General features: G+C 38.3%; 1 protein-coding gene across 1 annotated transcript in view; it reads right to left on the reverse strand.

Annotated features, from left to right (window-relative positions):
• Positions 1-15172, reverse strand: part of CSMD1 (CUB and Sushi multiple domains 1) — a 2644830-nt gene that overhangs the window by 223766 nt on the left and 2405892 nt on the right. Inside the window, exons 51-52 of the mRNA XM_082250071.1 lie at positions 7644-7838; positions 5065-5238 (exon numbers count right to left, since the gene is read on the reverse strand). Coding sequence (XP_082106197.1) covers positions 5065-5238; positions 7644-7838 — 369 coding nt within the window. The remainder of the gene's footprint in view (positions 1-5064; positions 5239-7643; positions 7839-15172) is intronic.

The raw sequence follows: 15172 nt of genomic DNA on the forward strand, positions 1-15172 counted from the left end.
CGGGGAGAAGTACCGGAACGCGGCGGGAGGGGGGGGCACCTCTTCCGCCATCCCGGAAGGGTGATCCCGCGGCGAATCCGCCGCTGGGACCACCCTTATCAGAAAGCCAACCGTCCACCGTTTAAAAAAATACCAGGGTTATGGCAGCTATCTGCTTCCATAACACCGGTATTTAGGTTTAAACGGAGGACGTATATAAACCTTTTTGGACATGGTGGCTGTATGAAGGGTGACAGGTACTCGGGTACTTTGCTGGGCAGGTGACAGGTACTCGAGTACTCCGATAGGCAGGTGACAGGTACTCGGGTACTCTGATGGGCAGGTGACAGGCAGGTGATGGGTACTGATGAGTAGTACTGATACTGATAGGTGATACTGATACTGTACTGATGGGTACGGATGATAAGTACCGATACTGATAGGTGATAGGTACTGATGAGTAGTGATGGGTACTGATGAGCAGGTGGCAAGTACTCAGGTACTTCAGGTGTCAGGTACTCTGATGAGCAGGTGGAAGGTACTCGGGTACTCTGATGGGTAGGTGACAGGTACTCAGGTACTCTGTTGGGTAGGTGACAGGTACTCAGGTACTCTGATGACGGGTACTCGGGTACTCCGGTGACAGGTACTCAAAGTACCCGAGTACCTGTCATCAGAGTACCCGAGTACCTGTCATCAGAGTACCCGAGTACCCTTCATCAGAGTACCCAAGTACTCGTCATCAGAGTATCCGAATACCCGTCATCAGAGTACTCGAGTACCCGTCATCAGAGTACCCGAATACCTGTCACCTATCCATCAGAGTACCCGAGTACCTCTCTGTATCCCATCAGAGTACCCGAGTACCTGTCACCTACCCATCAGAGTACCCGAGTACCTGTCACCTACCCATCAGAGTACCCGAGTACCTGTCACCAGCCCATCAGAGTACCTGAGTACCTATCATCAGAGTACCTGATGGGCTGGTGACAGGTACTCGGGTACTTTGATGGGCTAGTGACAGGTACTTTGATGGGCTAGTGACAGGTACTTTGATGGGCTAGTGACAGGTGCTCTTTATTGGGGGGGGCAATCAGTGTGTTTAGGGTGCACTGTAATTGGTAACTAGCTGTTACCACAATCTCCTCTTCACACAGGATCAGTGTGTGAGGAGGAGAACACGGTGACAGCTAGTTACCGTGTTCTCTATTGACATTTGTGACCGGCATTCATGTTGTCCCAAATCATTATCAAATCTGTATTTGGTTTACAGAAATTGCCATTAGTACCTTTCAGGCTGCTTGGCCTCCTTTGCTTGCGCCATTTTCAGCATGTGCACTTGCAAGGGAAAAACTGCCAATTGCCTCCCAGTTTCCTGTTCCTGAGGCAATAGGACTATGTGCCCTTAGTAAAGATGGTCACCAAAGCTTCTGGCCTAGGCTGCAGCTGAAGCCAGGGGTTATGCATTGCTGCAATGTGCCCACAGTCATTGCTTACACATTGGCAGTTGACAGGCAATGCTCAAAAAAGATCCCTAAAAGGAAGGATTCCCAGAGGGACCCTGGGAAGTGAGTTTGCTAAAGGAGTGCTTTCAAATGTGGTAATGCCTATTATGCAGGCTGCAGCCAAAGGCTTTTTCCAAGGCTCCATAAAGGTAGATACAGCAGAAATTTCCCCTGACATGGATAGTAAGCATGGCCTTCTCACTTCCACATTGTTCCCTCTCCAGAGGGGAGAAACACAACACATCAGACACTGGGTAGAGAGAGGGAGGAGAAAATGTAGGGAAACCCTCCACTGACCTTACTGCTGCCAAGGCCAGGATCATGAGGATCTGTAGGGAGGACCAGGACACAACCTACTGAAGCTAGAGACACTGTGCCACTGTAAAAGAATAGCCCTAGGTTGAACAGTCATATACATTCCCAGGAGTAAAATGTTATGTGGTAACTCCAAAACAATAGGCTAATAGCTAAATTTGTTATATAGTTTTAAGAGATTTTGGCCACCTCTGCGATATCTTTCTTTTTTTTTTTTTGTTCTAGCTCATAGGTGGGACTACAGCCAGTAAGTGCTGATTGAAAGCATAGTTACATAGTTACATAGTTAGTAAGGTTGAAAAAAGACATCAGTCCATCCAGTTCAACCTATGATGCATGTGTGTGTTTGCTTTTAACCGTACATTGTATACCCCTGTATGTTGTGGTCTTTAAGGTGTCCATCTAATAGTTTTTTGAAACTATCGATGCTCCCTGCTGATACGACTGCTTGTGGAAGAGAATTCCACATCCTTACTGCTCTTACAGTGAAGAACCCCTTACGCACTTTAAGGTTAAACCGCCTTTCCTCTAGTTTTAGTGAGTGGCCACGTGTCTTATTGTATCTCCTTTCTTTGAATAGTTTGTTCCTTATGCTCGGGTCACCAGTACAGTATTTGTACATTGATATCATATTCCCCCTCAATCGTCTTTTCTCCAGAGAGAAAAGGTTCAGTGCTTGTAGTCTTTCCTCATAGCTGATGTCCTCCATTCCCCTAATTATTTTTGTTGCCCTTCTCTGGACTTTCTCCAATTCCAGCACATCCTTCCTGAGGACCGGTGCCCAGAACTGGACAGCATACTCCAGATGTGGCCGGACCAGAGTCTTGTAGAGTGGGAGAATAATCTCTTTATTTCTGGAGTGAATCCCCTTTTTTATACATCCCAGTAATCTGTTGGCTTTGCTTGCGGCGGCTTGGCATTGCATGCCACTGCCAAGTTTGTTGTCTACCAGTACCCCCAAGTCCTTTTCCATCCTAGACTCACCCAGAGGTTCCCCCCTAGTGAGTAGCTTGCTTTCTGGTTTCTGGCCCCCAAGTGCATTACTTTACATTTTTCTACATTAAATCTCATCTGCCATGTAGTTGCCCACCCCGTTATTTTGTTCAGCAGAACTAAACCCACCAACAAAAAGAAAAGAGAAACTTTTTTAAAAATAATTCTATAACTGGCTAATAAAAAAGAAAAAAAAAAAAACAGAGCAAAAATGCATAAAGTTATGATTTCTACGTTTTTTTGTTTTTTCCATCTATGAAAAATGGCAATATGATGGGTTGACTTTTACTGAAGATGCATCTTGTTTCCAGACTGCAGGTAGTATTGCTGGAAAAAAGACACATCATTAGGAATAGTAGCTCATTATATTGGCATGTTGGTATTCAGTGGCTACTGGAACAAATACATACTTAATTTTTTTGTGAAATTGCAAGTATATATTCCATTTTTTATTATAAGTATTTAACAAAATGTATGTACTGCAGAATAAGTAAAGCCTTCTGTTTTCAGTATTTTTACCCATGTCTGTATGTGACTTCCTGGTTGACATAAACACATAAATATAGCATTAAAAAAATCAAATGGTCAAGTAAAATCAGACCTTATTTTACTCACAATGTAATGCTAAATTTTTTAGTTACTGTACTTTTTTGTTACTGTTTATATAAAGGAGTACTTTCTTATATGCTTTTCATGACTTATTGTTTAAAGTGCACTTCTTGTCATGCTTCAAAAGAAATCCAGGCAGCTAAATTATAGTGTTTTGATGTACCAGAACAGTAAACACTTGCAAGAGCCTTTCTATGTTGTTTGGAATAAGCTTCACAAAAGTATCTCCCATAGAAACTGACACCTGTGTGGTTTCTGACTGAGTTCAGCTGTTTGTGAAGAATGTAATGCAGTGAGCAGGACTGATTTAAATAAAGATTTAATTTAAAGCCCCAGCAATTTGGAAATACAATTAATAAATAAGTAAACTGCGTCAAGGTATAAACATTATCTTTTATTTTTTCCTTTTTTATAGCAACAGTTTAATCCTTGAAAAGAATTTGTGTTTTGCCCATGCAGAGTGATGCAACAGGTTTACCTTACTCCCCTCTCCCTAGCTTTACATACTGTAGTGAACTTTCCTTTCCTTCCTTGCTTGTCAGTTGTTTGAAATATCTCCGCTTCTAAGGTAGGGAAGCTGTTGCCAAATACATCCACAAAGCTCTTGAATAATGCCATAAATTGAGCTTTTATACATGCCAGTATTATTTATTATATATTGATTTGTTATTAGTAAGGGTCTACTTATTTGTGTCTGAATACATTTCTAGTTTTGTATGTCTAATTATGATTTTTGCCCAGAGATATACTTTGTATTGCTTTACATATAATGCCAAATATTTTTTATCAGTTGCTTTCTTTTCTTTTGACAATTAACCTACAACAGAAAGTGATTGAAATAAAAAGGGCCTTGCTGTCCATAGCTATCAGATTCTTCTTATCACAAGGCAGAATATCAGCACAAACAACAACAATATGGCCTAGCTACAAAAATGTTTCCTTTTGTATCCTAGATGGAATATCCAGTATCCATTCTTATTCTTCTTAAGTGATAAAAAAAAGATGAAAATATAAATTTAAAACAATAAATAATGTTCCTATTTAAGATGGTTCTAAGCATTAAGATTAAATACCTTCTGTGTGCAGCAGCCCCACTAACACTTACCTGAGCGATGTTGCATGAGAGACTCGGCTGTCCAGGACTATCCCTCCTGATTGGCTGAGACAGAGCAGCGGGGACCATTGGCTCCCGGATGCTGTCAATCAAGGTCAGTGAGCCAATAAGGAGAGAGAGGGGGTGGGGCTAAGCCATGGCTCCATGTCTGAATGGACAGAGAGCAGCAGCTCAAGTGCCCCTACAGCAAACTGCTTGCTGTGGGGGCACTTGGCAGGAGGAAAGGACCAGGAGCACTGGCAAGGAACAAGAGAAGAGGAGGAGCTGGGCTGCTGTGTGAAAAACCACTGCACAGAGCAAGTGGGTATAACATGTTTGTTATTTTTAAACAAAAAACAATTAGACTTTTGGATCACTTTAATGTATTGATATTGATGGCTTGACTCACCAGCCAACTTGCCTTACAGGAATCATTTTCAAATTCTGTCTCCTTTCATTATAAAATAGTGACAGCTAAAAAAATTATTACTTTGCCATACTGTTTAGTTACATACACTAATAATGTTATTTTGATGTATTAAATTTAAAAAAAAGGAAGACTTTATTTACCTAGGCATTGAGTTTCAGTACCGCTCCACAAACCATTAGCCAAGCACTCTCTTACATGGGACCCAACAAGTGTGTATCCAGAATTACACGTAAATATTGTTGTTGCACCATAAACATTCAGAGTTCCAATCCTATTACCATTTGGTGGAATAGGTAAATCCCCACACGAGATAACTGTAGATATATATGGAAAAAAAAATGTATGACAACCAGCAACCAAAACCAGCTTTATAAACAGTATTCCAGACAAAACTTTGAGGTCAATAGAATACATTATTATATAAATAAAATGTATATAAAAGGGTTAAATATAATGTTTGAATATATCACTTTAATGTATTATATTCACGATTTATAATGCAAAGTTTTTACTCCACATAAAAATGTCACCTATTTAACACTTCCAGAAAGTAGGTGATAATTTTCGATCTGCTGATCCAGGATTTCAGATGGTTTACTGATGTGCTATAAAGACCTGAAATGTGGCATCTGAGATTAGAAACACACAGTTTAACCACCTAAGGACTGTAAGGTTTAACTCCCTTAATGAGCAGGCCATTTTTTGCGATTCGGCTCTGCGTTAATTTAACTGACAATTGCGCAGTCGTGCGACACTCTACTCAAATAAAATTGATGTCCTTTTTTTCCCACAAATATAGCCTACTTTTGGTGGTATTTGATCATCTCTGCGATTTTTATTTTTTGCTCTATAAACAAAAAAGTGCGACAATTTTGAAAAAAAAAAAAAAACAATATTTTTTACTTTTTGCTATATAACATTCCCAATAAAAAAAATTAAATTTTTTCATAATTTTAGGCCAATTTGCATTCTGACACATATTTTTGGTAAAGAAAAATCCCAATAAGTGTATATTAAACGGTTTGAGCAAAAGTTATCTACAAACTAGGGGAAAGATTTATGTAGATTTTATTGAAATTTTTTTTTACTGGTAATGGCAGTGATCAGCAATTTTTAGCGTGACTGCAACCTTGCGGCAGACAGATCACACACCTAACTGACATTTTTGGCAGTTTTGGGGGGACCAGTGACATTACTACAATAATCAGTGTTAAAAATTTGCACTGTTACTGTACTAATGACACTGGCAGGGAAGGGGTTAGCACTAAAGGGGATCAAAGGGTTAAATGTATGCCTAGGAGAAGTTTCCTAACTGTGAGGAGGGTGAGCTTATGGAATCAACACAGGGACCTGTGTTCCTAAATAGGAGGAACACAGGAGCCCTGTGTTTATTCCTGACAGAACAATGGTCTGCCGTGTTTATATCGGCAGACCGCCAATCTGTCTCTCCGGGGAGTGTTTGCGGGTGCCCAGCGGCAATTGTGGCAGCTGGCCCCAGATCAGCTTTCCCTCTCACAAATCGCCGTGCACGTACCCCCACAATCGTTGCCAGAGAGCGATGTATGGGTACGCAGATTCGCACAGCCGAGCCACCTTGCTGCCGTATATCTGCGGCGGGTGTTCGGCAAAAGGGGAATAAGCCAGCTGAATGACTTAGAGGTGGGGGAAACACCTCTTTTCTCTTGACAGATTAGAGATGATGCTGTCTTGATCACGAGTTGCATGGCTGGTGCTTGGCTTTCCTATTGAACAATTCAGTATACACTGAAGTGCAATGCATAGTTAATAAATGTTTAATTGTAAAATAGGGGTTTTGAAGAAATAAGAAAAATATGAAATATCTAATTATGGACATAAAAAATAAAATATAGTGTCCAAAAGCAAGCAGAGTTTCCTTTAAAATATGTCTCACAGAATTTTTGTTCTTTTGAAGAAAACTAGACATACAATAGACAAATGTAATACCTAACTTATTTGTTTATATATTTATTTTTCTTTCATTGCATATACACATATTTTAAGCTGAATGAAGCAAAACATTCAGCGTTGCTCTTTAAGCTAATTTAACATCACAAGTGGCCACTGTCCACGGCTTAAAAAAAATATCACATGAAGTACTTATTATTATATTTAGCTAATTATTCACCTTAAATATTTACAGAATAGTCATAGTTAACTGAAAGAATCCTCAAAAAAAATTGCAAATCTATTGTTTACATTTTAATATCTACACAGAGCTCATAAGGTCATGGTTTAATTCTCCTAAATTCTTTAAATTCACAATGCATTATTATCATCTGGCAGACAGTAATGTTTATTCCATTCACAAAATCTGGTGTAACATCAGAAAAAGTAATGTATGGCATATTTATATACCATAGTATATAATGATTATAATATTTTCATGTTCATTTCCCTTTTATTAATTACAAAAGCACTCTTGAAAGCACAGTTCAAGATGAATATCTTTTGATAAGGATACAAACATTTTAATGAACATGTGTAAAAGTGTGTAGAGAGCTTAAAAAGACACATAATTGCTACAGTTTTAATACCTGAACTTATATAATATAAGAAGCCCAGGGGGCAGCACTTTCGAGCTAAGAATATCTTAGGGTACCTTATTCATTTGGAAATATTACAGTCTTTAATAATGATAATACAGTGGATAGAATACATTTAAATTAAGGACTTGAATTTATAAGCATTCGATTCATACCCATACAGCTTGGTTTGCTATTGCCTCCACTCCACGTTGCATTAGCTCTACATTGTAGGAGTCTCAATCCACTAAGATAATAACCAGGACTGCAACTCAGCAAGACTTGAGATCCATATTCATTTAATGAACCTGAAACCAGCCGCCAGATGACATGTTCCAAGAGCTGGGAGTCCAGATTTGGGCACGTAATAGCTGCAGCAAAAGCACAGTATATATGAACATTAATATTTTGCTCAAAATGTTTTATGACACAAACAAATTCATAGGCAGACAGTGGTATAATGTGAAAATTTTATATGGAAACAGGGCTATACTATTTTACTTCATTTTAAAATGTATTTATTGACTGTAAGAATACAAAATAAGTAACATTTTCAGTTTTGAGAAATTAAAAAAAGGTGCTTGAATGAGACAATTAAAAAGTATTTTTATGACAGTGATCAAAATGGTCTGATGCTGTACCTAAAAGTTTTAATTATTGTCAGTTTTGAGCATATATTCTATAAACACAAGAACAATGCTATATTACAGCATAAAGTATTTATACATCATCACTTCAATTTAGAATGCAAAAAAGGGGGTTGATTTAAAGTAGACATACACTCTAAGGCCTCCTTTACACCTTGCGCTGTGTTGAGCTACCGCATGTTAACATGGGTTGCATTAAAGCAGTCAATTTATTTTGAATGGACTGGCAATGCACCTAAAACAGGACCTGACTATTTTTTGGCAACTCAGTGTACAGTACATGAGAGTGTTAACATACATTGCGCTGTGTTACACAGCAGGTCCTTTGCTTTAATGTATAGTGACATTCAGATTAATTGGCACCACAATGCATGCTGGGGTACTGTGTGTTATTTCAGATTTGTTAGGCAACATAAATGCAAGGTATAGAAGCTGTGTCTTCTTTGGAAGATGGCTTGGAGAGTAACAAAGCCTTCACCATAACTTGACATGGTATTTGGTCTTGTATTTCCTTATGCTCTACTCCACAGAGGCCATGGTTTCTACACCTTGCACGGATGATGACCGACAAACTGAACTTGCAGGCAAGTTGAAATTACATTATTCTGCATTCTAACAACATCTGATGTGCATTTACAAAGGGGTTGCATCGTCCCCTTCATCTGACACAATTCTCAGCTTGCTGAAAATTACTAGGGATTTACAATGAATGATGCAAGGACATTTTTAAAGAGAAAGAATTAAAGTGCTAGGAGCATTGATGAAGGTTTTTTTTTTTTCACAGAACAGACTTCACACACACACACACACACTTATATATACATGTAAACAAATATTTTGAAATTAATTAAAACATTTTTAAAACATTTTGGGCCCGCCTGCAGTAGTTTTACTGCAGTCGGGAGGCAGCTGCAGGCCAGGCAAAGTACCTGTAGGTCACCCACACATGCGCACTCGTGCACCCCCTGGAGCACACAGTGTGCCACTCCTGTAACTGCAATGTCCACTGGCATAGCGGATTGCAGCTCTCGGTACCAAGCCAAGTCTATCACATGATCCCAATGTAAACACAAATGTTACAAATGTGTTTCATTCATAACAGCGATGCTTAGTATTATGATGCTGTGACAGCTATCACATGGTACCTGGGTCAATCACAGCAACCTGTACCATGCAATTAGCTGTAGTCAATCACTAATAATCACAGCTGTTATGAATGAAACCCATTCATAAAAGTTCAAGACATTGCTGTTACAGTGATAATCTCTATGGGGACACTGAGCTACTCTGATGAAAGTATGTAAAAAAATTGTAATAAAAGAAAATGTTAAAAGAAATTTAAAAACAATGATATGAGCATGTTTGGTCATCATGGATACAATATCTAGCTATAGGCTTCACTTCCTGTTTTATGCTCCTGGGGAGCTGGGGCATTTTTCTCACCCTTCTCCCCCCCCCCCTCTTCTTATTCTCTTCTTCGCCTCTTCTATCTCTTTACCTTGGAAATGCTCATTTTATATCATAGTCCACCTAAAAAAGAAGAGGGTGGTCCCCTCATATATGATGGTAGTCATTTTGGAGGGAACACGGGATTATGGTAACTATATGTTGGTTTTATGCTACTGAGCTACCTATCCTTCCTGTTGATAACCCTTCCTACCCTCCCTCACTCACTTAACTCTCTCTACATACTCTTATACCAAGGATATTTGGTTACACATACAGTAGTCCATCTGTTGACCTGCCAGGGAGTTACCCTACCTTTGAGCTTCTTTGAATACTTCCGTTGCCCAGGTCCCATAGGGTGATTTTTATGATGTGCCTCTACTTTTTTTGATATACAGTAAAACCTTGGACTGCGAGCATAATTTACTCCAGAAACATGCTTGTAATCCAAAGCACTGTTATATCAAGGCGAATTTCCCCATAAGAAATCATGGAAACTCAGATGTTTTGTTCCACAACCCTTTATTAATAAGCCTTTCAGTTTGTAGTCCATATAAAAAGATTATGGCAATGTGATAGGTTGTGTAACCATAAAATGTCAATCTACAAATGGTGCCTCCATGGATTAGAAGCAAAATCCAGCAGGAGCTACAGTGTATAAAAGAGACGAGAGGCGCCTCTAAGTGTAGCAATATGGTTCCATTCAATGAAGGTACAACATTTAGCAACTCACATGGCTGATGAATAAAAGAGGCACATCTAAGTATGCAGACATCCGGGGTAAAGCTGTTCACATAGAGCATCTTCTGCCCCGCCGGCTGTCAGTCTGTAATCCTGAGCGGGAAGACCACCCTGCAGTAAAGCAATCTGAAAGTGAGGAGCAGCATGGAAGGGATAACGTCTATGGTGGTGCGGAGGGCGGTCTATGTGGACAGCTTTACCCCAGATGCCTGCATACTTAGATGCGCCTGTTCCAAACATCAACCATGTGAGTTGCTAAATGTTGAACCTTGATTAATTTAACTATATTGCTACACTTAGAGGCGCCTCTCTTCTCTTTCATACTTAGCTGTGACATGAGGCTACTTGTATATCAAGACATCGCTTGTAAATCAAGTCAAAATGTATTTTAAAAATGTGCATGATCTTGAAAAGCGCTCTTAAACCAGGTTACTCTCAAACCAAGGTTTTACTGTACTGGTCTGTTTTTTATTTGCTTACTTTTTGTCTGTACTTCTGTATTTTTAAATAAATAAATAAAAATCTATTGAATGGAAAAAATGTTTAAACATTTTTTTTTTAAATACTGTCACCAGTCAGTATCCCTGATTACCGCCACACTAGTCATATGATGATTCGGTACTGCACTGGTGACAGTATGTAAAAAAAAAAATCTGAAAGTATATGGAAAAAAAATTATTTAATTTCCTCATTTCCTAAAAAACTTTGACAAAAAACTACTTAAATAAACTACTTAAAAAAACTTGCCATGCCTCTTACTAAATACAGTACCTCATACAGTCTACTTTCCAAAAAGGGTAATTTGGGGGGCATTTGTATTGCCCTGGCATTTTAAGGGCTTTGAGAAATAAGATAGGTCCATCGGTACATCAAGACTGATCAATTTTTAAATATACAGTATATCGCATAGTTTGCAGACGCTATATAACTTTCACTCAAACCAATTAATATAAGTTTCACACAAACCAATTAATATACACTTTTTGTTTTTTTTTTTGTTTTTTTTCTTACCAAAGACATGTAGCAGAAAACGTTTTGACCTAAATTTATGAAGACATTTGATTTATTGAATATGTTTTTTAACAGAAAGTAGAAAATATTTGTTTTTTTTTTCAACATTTTTGGTCTTGTTGCACATATATATAGCAACAAGTAAAAAAAACAGTTTTATGATATCAACAGAATAAAGCTCTATTTGTGCAAAAAAATGATATACTGTAAAGTGAATTTGCTTACAGTGTTGCATGACTACGCAATTGCCAGTTAAAGAAGCACAATGCTAGATAGCAAAAATTGCCCTGGTAGTGAAGGGGGCAAAACCTTCAGGAGGTCAAGTGGTTAATAAATAAACATTTTTTGTGCATGCACAGTTAGCATTGTTTTGCTGGTGCACTCCCCACCCCTTTTCCCAAGTTAATGCTAAATGCTGCAGTACCTGGTGCCACTTTATTAATAATGGTTGTTGAGTATTTTTATTTTTCCTTTTTTTTTGTGCAACCCAATTTGCAGCTTATGATTGTAGTAGGAATTGTATTCACTAAATAGGAAATTATGAACACATATCAAGGATTACTTTAGGCTCAAACAGCCCAGAAAGACAAATAGATGAACCAAAGGATTTTGCTTAACCCTATTTGTGACAATCTAAAGGCTAGGCAGGCAAATAATATCAGATGTTGCAGTGAAAGCCATCTTGATGCCCAGGCGTCTTGCACAGAGGAGATAACTGGGGATACATAGTTTTCAATTGTAACTCAAAAGTGCAGCGCTAAAATTGAATGAATACAATTATAAATCAATTCAAATGCTCATAAAGAAAGAGAAAAAAAGGGACGCCGCGCTCTTGCCCCATGATCAGCTTATTCTACATGCCTGTTATCGTCTGTAATGTGTGAGTAATTTTTTAATAAATACTGCCTATTATTTGTTACGGGATCACGCTATGGGCTTCTATTTTTTTCCACATATTCATTTATGGTTGACGGAATTATTTGAGGAGTACTGAGCCTGACATCCCCCAATTATATTTGATCTTACCAATTATCTGGAGAGGTGGCCCCTCCTACTTGGGAAATAGCTACGGAATTCTGAAATGCCTGGATCTAACATCTGACCATACTGGTTTGGTTATAAGCTAGGAGAGGCTGACTCATTCATTTGAGCAGCCACGGAATTTTGGTAAGCTGCTCATTATACCTGATCACAGAGGTGTCCCCTTTCAACACTTCCCCTTGGTGTCAACTGGAAAGAATCCCTTCCTTGGAATATCTTGCATGCAGATTTTTTGTTTCCACTCACTTTTGCGGGACTGTATTCATTGATTTGGACACTACCCCCCCTTTTTTTTCTCTTTCTTTATGAGCATTTGAATTGATTTATAATTGTATTCATTCAATTTTAGCGCTGCACTTTTGAGTTACAATTTACGTTTGAATCACTGTTAGTTGATTTTGTTCCAGCTGCTTTTTTCATAAGTTTCATTAATCACAAGGTCACATTAGCGCGGAAATTCTATATATATAATTTTCCATAGTTCCCAATTGACATATTTAGGGTCCACCAATCTGATGGGCGGGGCCTCTTTTTTCCTTTTATATGTGGAGGGAGTAAACTATTCCCTTGTATTTACTGCATGGTTGGTGCAAAGTCTGTCAATTATGACACTGGGAAAATAAGATTTGGTGGGTGCGGCTTGATGTAACATGTTGGATCTATTTGGTTAATGGAGTGATACATCTACTTCTCCTTTGCAGTGTTGGTTCCCTTGTTTATTTGATATTTGATTATTTATTGTGAACACAGACTATACATCTGTCACTCTTTATTAGTTGTTGTTGCTTCAATAGTTTGAGGTGGTTGTTGTTACTTTACCTTATACTTAAACCTCTTAAGATACACAAACTGTGCATCTTTTGATCTACTCCAAAGTGGAAACTTGTCATATTATATATATATATATATATATATATATATATATATATATATATATAATATATGGCTTTATTGGAATGCTACCGCTAGGATAAGTTAGTTGTTATTACACATAATAGGGGCAGACCTCCGCCTTTTTTTTCTCCTCTCTACTTTTGGTCCATATTATTGTTTATGATATTGATATATATTAGTCCACTGTCCTGGATGCTTTTCAGCTTGGGCTTTCTTGGTCTCTGTGGTTGCAAACCTGCCTGATTGAAGGAAAGGGGGAATCAGCGCTCACCATTTTAGAAATTGAGCGCTGATTCCCCCTTTCCTTCACTTTTTAACAGTAAGTGGTGACACTACTACAATCGGCAGCTAATTTCAGGGCTCCACTCATCTTATTCTGCTATTTATCTACCTCATTGGTAACACATTGGTCCCTCCCATTTAAACCTGCCTGATTGGTGCCCTGGCAGATGGTGGGGAGATCTGTGATGACTCCACACCAACAAATGTTTTTTTATGTACTACTATGGCTGGTTAAGTTGATCTGTTACCATTTTTGTAAGAACATTATGTTGTATTACAAGAATATCCATTTTTGATATATAATTGTAATCGTTCAACCGCATTCATGTATATTTTGTAGACCCAAAGAAGAAGAGAAAAAAGTGTCTACTTATAAACGCATGGGGTGTTAACTTATACCTCGTTGGGGAGTTCTTGCATGTGGTACACAATATTCCATGAGTATGTTCCACTGGGGTATGGTCTGATATGGGTATTTCTTCAACACATTGTATCCTTTATATACTACAAATACCAGCCAGTTGTTTTTTAATTTTTCTTCTTTTTATTGATTGTGTGAAATTAATTTTGATATATTTTTTTCATACAAGTACAGTCACTGCCTTTTAAAATTGCATTGCAGGACAGTTGCAATAATTATAAGTCCATCTGATTGTTCTGGGCCTACTATTCATCTATCAATATTTTTGCTGGCTTTGCATAAATCTTTGCATATCAAAAAAAAAAAAAAACCTTTACATTTTCTTTTACAGGGCTGTCTGCACCATCTTTTCATGTTTATCAGGGCTCCACACATTTGCTTGCTGTCTGTATGAACCTAGAGATCCAGGTTCTATAGTATTTTATCAGTGCATCCTTCAAATAATATTCCTCTCTTTTTTTCTGAAGGTGCATATTTGATCCAGCATTTACTGTCTTGTTACTTAGCTCTGTCTGATTCTTTTGTCTGGAGATCTAAAATGGTGGTGCATGCCGATGCAGCAGCTGGGTACTCTGCTGATTGTTGATACACAAATGTATATTTTCTAGTTTATTGCATACAATGTCTTATTCAATACTCTATAAAACTTACATCGGTTAAAGAGAATCTGTCACTTTACACAACCAGGGTAAAGTGATAGTTTCTCTTGATAAGGAACCCAACACATCCTTATTGTTTTGTTCATGTGTAGAACACTTAGCAGTACCTGGTATTTCTAAGTAAGGGTGAAACCTGTGAACTTGTATCCAATGCTTGGGCCCTACACCTGAAAATGTGTAAGCTGTATAAACTACAATGCTGACCTGAGCTTAAAGGGGTTAAATTCAGAGCTCATGAGGGAAAAAAGGTCACTGGAGCAGCAGGTGGGAGAAAAAGTATGGGTGGGAATGTGCACTCTCAAAACAACCTGTCACTTTGCTCTTCATTGGTGTTCAAAAGTAGAAAGAGTATACCAGTCTTTCATTTCATTTCACTTTAAAATCCAATGCACTCCAATGCTGCTTTCCCTCACCACAATGACATCAGGCTGGCTTGGAACTATACTATCCCTGTTGGGCAGGAGATCAGTCTGTTTAACACACAATGCCAGGTGCTGGAACTTAGGGGGGGGACATTTCAGCACCTTTCTTCCATTCTGAATTTGGTGTACTATGTAACTGGT

Source organism: Pelophylax lessonae (assembly GCF_965119305.1).
Source record: "Pelophylax lessonae genome assembly, chromosome: 3".
NCBI lineage: Eukaryota > Metazoa > Chordata > Amphibia > Anura > Ranidae > Pelophylax > Pelophylax lessonae.